The 4,131-nt window shown below is 49.8% G+C and overlaps 1 protein-coding gene across 4 annotated transcripts in view; it reads left to right on the top strand.

The window, feature by feature from the left end:
* SLC7A7 (solute carrier family 7 member 7) overlaps positions 1 to 4,131 on the top strand; it is a 51,607-nt gene that overhangs the window by 3,700 nt on the left and 43,776 nt on the right. For 2 of the 4 annotated variants that reach the window (XM_027770300.1, XM_027770299.1), the window contains one exon: positions 2,353 to 2,898. In XM_027770300.1, coding sequence (XP_027626101.1) covers positions 2,400 to 2,898 — 499 coding nt within the window. In that variant the 5' untranslated portion in view covers positions 2,353 to 2,399. Of the gene's footprint in view, positions 1 to 1,144; positions 1,289 to 2,115; positions 2,135 to 2,352; positions 2,899 to 4,131 lie in introns of those variants that run through there. The other 2 variants (XM_006144483.2, XM_027770301.1) reach the window with 2 other exon arrangements.

The raw sequence follows: 4,131 nt of genomic DNA, 5'->3' as shown, positions 1-4,131 counted from the left end.
GGTCAACTACATGGGAGTCCAGTGACATAGACATTACGCCAACTGCTGGTCCCTAAATAAAATAATTCTTAAAAAAAAAGAGTGTGGGCTCTCTGGGGCTGGTAGGTGGCATGGTAATTAGGGGTGTTGGACTCCCACATAGTCGACCATGGTTCAAGTACCAGACATGGTGGCTTGTTTTCTCACTTTCTCTCATTCTGTCCCTCTCTGGTCAAATTAAAATAAAGAAATTTAAAACATTCTTTAAAAATAAAAAAAGAATGAAAGGAGGGGGACCAGCAGATGGCATAGCAGTTACATCACTGCAGTTTGAGTCTGGGACCAGGTGGCTTAATCACACTGGGCATATGTGTGCACGTGCCCAAGATCCTAGAAGGAAAATGGAGGAGGAAGGGACTGTGATATGGCCAACCCCCTACCCCCCCCCACCCCGGTGATTTCTCACTATCTCTGTCTCTCTCTCTCTGGTGAGTGCATGTATCCTAAGGCAAAAACTTCTAAAAAAGAAAAAAAGAATGAAAGAGGGAGAAAAAAAAAAAAAGGAAAAGAATGAAAGAGCACATGGGTGGGGCTACAGTTAGATTTGATCTCATTTCTTGACCTTGTGCCTTTTAATGTAGCTTGAGGCTCAGACCTCAGGGTAAAGGTCCAGGTTTAGGCCAGCTGCCTGTCTCTGGTGTGGGAGGCCTGCAGAATTCTCCTTTTGGGATTCCCAATCAGGCGGTGAAGGGACTGCTCTTACAGTTCCTCTAATCTCAGCATGTGAGCATACCTTTGTGTCATACTGTGCAACCTTCCTGCCCTTCTTAATTGTTCGGGGTGAGAGAGAAGTGAGACTAAAGTGGAGCATGGAGGACAGAGAGAGAGCACGAGCTGTGCATTTTTCTCGGCCCCTACCCCCCTCCAGCTCATTTGCTCAGGGCCTGCTTCCCCAGGGTGCAGCCGACTGTTCTTTCTTTCTCCTGGGTTCCTCCCGGGTTCCGGGTCTCAGAGCAGAGCTGACAAAGGAGATTCCTAAGAGAGTGCCTTCTTATCACAGAAAGTGCTGAGCCAAGAACGCCTAGCTGCCCCTTTTGCAGATGTGAAGGGCCAATGAACCTTGGACCCAGACAGTTGCTTAACACTCCTCTACCCCTCCCTCATCCCCTCCGCCCTTCTTGCCTTAAATCCATAGGCAATTGTCTGGCCTTTCTTTTTATTGCTGGCTGAAAAGGAGCAGTCAGACTGCTGGGACTGCCTCTGGCCACTGCTGTAGGAACCTGCTTTTATCCAGGACCAGGGAGTGAATGTGAGTCCCAGGCTTCGCCCCTCCTTGCCACCCAAATCCCCCTTCTTCGCTGCTGCTCTCCAGGGTCCAAGCCCTCAACTCCTGATTGCATCTTTTCCTGGTCTCTCTCCTCAGCCTTGACTAGCCTCTCAGTTGCCTCCTGCTGTGTCTCAGCATCTACTGTCTGGGTTCAGCTGTTTCCCTGGCCTGTGGCTTGGGTAGGATCTCTCTACCTGCAACTCCAGGGTAGGAGCAGTCCTCAGCTGCCTCAGTCATCTCTGGGATTGGCTGGTTATTTGGATACCTTTGGATTACCCTTCTCTCATTCATACTTTTTTTTTGTACCACCGAAAATACTAGAGACTGGCATGCTAGGGACTGGGAAAGGTGTCTGGAAAAGGAAACGTGATGAAGGGAGAATATCTTGTCTTCTTTCAGGGTGGGATGGAGCTGCTTGGGGTTTGCCAGACTCCACCTGAGGGTTGTTAAGGGCTGTCTGAGCAGAAGCAGGGTTGTAGCTTTCGGCAGGAGATCTCTGAAACTTTCAGGGTGCCGGAGTCACTGGGGGAAAAGAGCAGCAGGAGGAGATACACACACGGTGGTGCTCATGTCGGGGAGCTGCTTGTGAGTTTGGTTCCTAAAGTTGCCTCTCAGTACAGTGACAGCTGAAACTGAAACTGGAGAGAACACAGGGTTTTTGTTGTTGTTAAGGCTGAAAACTTAGGCTCAAACCATTGTGGTTATACTTGGGAGCTACTAAGCTGTTCCCATGCCTGTCTCGTGCTGTAGCAGGCTCATATAGAAACAGAGCTTAGTTTTCTACTTGGTAATACAGGTGGGCAGCAGCATCCCAGCGAGGAGAGACAGGTGCTTTCTCCCTGGGGAATGAGTGCCTCCTCTTCAAAATTTGAGTTGGGGTTGTTCTGATGAGCCAGTTGGAGAAGAAGAGGTTATTTGGAGGTGGGAAGCCAGAGGGAAGGCTCAGAAGTGGGGGGTGGGCTGTCCATACTGGCTCCTGCTGGGGAGGGGAGCGGGTCCATATTAATGCCAGCAACCCAGTATGTATCTTTGTCTTTCTCCTTTAGAGGGCGATGCCAGGAAGCTGGTGAAGGTTTTCCTCTCCTTCTCCACCATGGTCGACAGCACTAAGTATGAAGTGACCTCCCAGCAAGAGGGAGATGCCTCTCCTCTGGGAGATGGGGGCAGCCCAGATCCTGGGCAGGTAAAGCTGAAGAAGGAGATCTCGCTGCTCAATGGCGTGTGCCTGATTGTGGGCAACATGATTGGCTCGGGCATCTTCGTCTCACCCAAGGGCGTGCTCATGTACAGTGCCTCCTTCGGCCTCTCCCTGGTCATCTGGGCTGTCGGGGGCCTCTTCTCCGTCTTTGGGGCCCTTTGTTACGCAGAACTGGGCACCACCATTAAGAAATCTGGGGCCAGCTATGCCTACATCCTGGAGGCCTTCGGGGGATTCCTTGCCTTCATCCGACTCTGGACCTCCCTGCTCATCATCGAGCCCACCAGCCAAGCCATCATTGCCATCACCTTCGCCAACTACATGGTGCAGCCCCTCTTCCCGAGCTGCTTCTCCCCCTATGCCGCCAGCCGCCTGCTGGCTGCTGCCTGCATCTGTAAGTGCGCCTGGCTCTGGGCCTGGGGCAGGGGCAGGAGGCTGTGGGGTGGAGAGTCAGGCAGAGGCTGGGATGTGAATTTAGTCAGGGAGTGAGAAGGGGATGTAAAGGAATGCCTCTGACAATACCTTATTCTGTTTGTTAATGTATGTTTTATGTGAAAATTCAGACAGCACCATGGTGCTTAGGAGGAACAAGCAAACGACTTGGCGTTTCCCCAGCTTCCTGTGGTTGGAGCCATTAGTAGTTTGTATGCTCTTCCTTATTTTTCTTTTCTTTCTCCTTCAATAGATATAGTTTTGGTCTGTCTTTTACAAAAATGGGATCATACTTTTTTTTTTGGCTAGAGGGAGTGCTCTCACCAGAGAGAGTTAGCGAGAAAGAGAATCCTCCAGTGGGGTGCAGTCATGCTGCAGTGTTTTTTTCCTCTGTTTTTTCATCCTGTTGGGATTTTGAGCACATGTGCACACACTTGGTGTGCTTTTCAAGCTGCTGGGGATCCCATGCTGTGGTTGGCCATGTGGGATCCAGCACCACAGGACTGGCCCTGGGATCATACTGTTTTACATATAATTAAGTTTTTTTTTTTTTTTTTTTTTTTTTTTCAGATTTTGGGTGTGTGTGCTCCCAGGAGAGAGACAGACAGAAAGGAATAGTGAGAAATCACCCCCTGGGGGGATGGCCTCGCAGCAATCCCTTCGCCTCTTGGCATTTTGGACACACACGTGTCCAGCATGTTTTTCACGCCGCCAGGTCTAGGACTTAAACTCAGGAGTCAGCCATGTGAGATCCAGCACCTTAACAACCATGCTACCAGCTGTCCATCTGTATAAATCCATAGTATGTTTTTTCCCTAGCATTTAACAGGGACTTTCTTTCTTTTTCTTCTATGTACTTTCGCCAGGGGGCATGTACACTTGAGAGAGAGAACTCCCTCCCCGTCATGGCTAATAGTCATACTGCAGTACCTTCTCCATTTCTCCCTCCGTTCAGGATTCTGGGCATGTACGCACATGTGTCTGGTGTGTTTCTCAAGCCACCGGGTCCAGGACCCAAACTGCACAGTAGGTCATGTGGGATCCAGGTGTTGTAACCACCGTGCCACCAAAAGTGACATTCATTTCTACTTACAGATCCACTTTGGTTTTAGTTTTTGCTCTAGGACATATGTGCTTACCAGAGTCACAGACAGAGAGAAAAGAGAGATAAAATGAGAGAAAGCAAGAAGGTACC

The sequence above is a fragment of the Tupaia chinensis genome, unplaced genomic scaffold (genome assembly GCF_000334495.1).
Source record: "Tupaia chinensis unplaced genomic scaffold, TupChi_1.0 Scaffold000126_2, whole genome shotgun sequence".
NCBI classification, from domain to species: domain Eukaryota; kingdom Metazoa; phylum Chordata; class Mammalia; order Scandentia; family Tupaiidae; genus Tupaia; species Tupaia belangeri.
The sequence above is the reverse complement of the archived record's forward strand: the minus strand, read 5'-3'. Positions and strand labels throughout refer to the sequence as shown.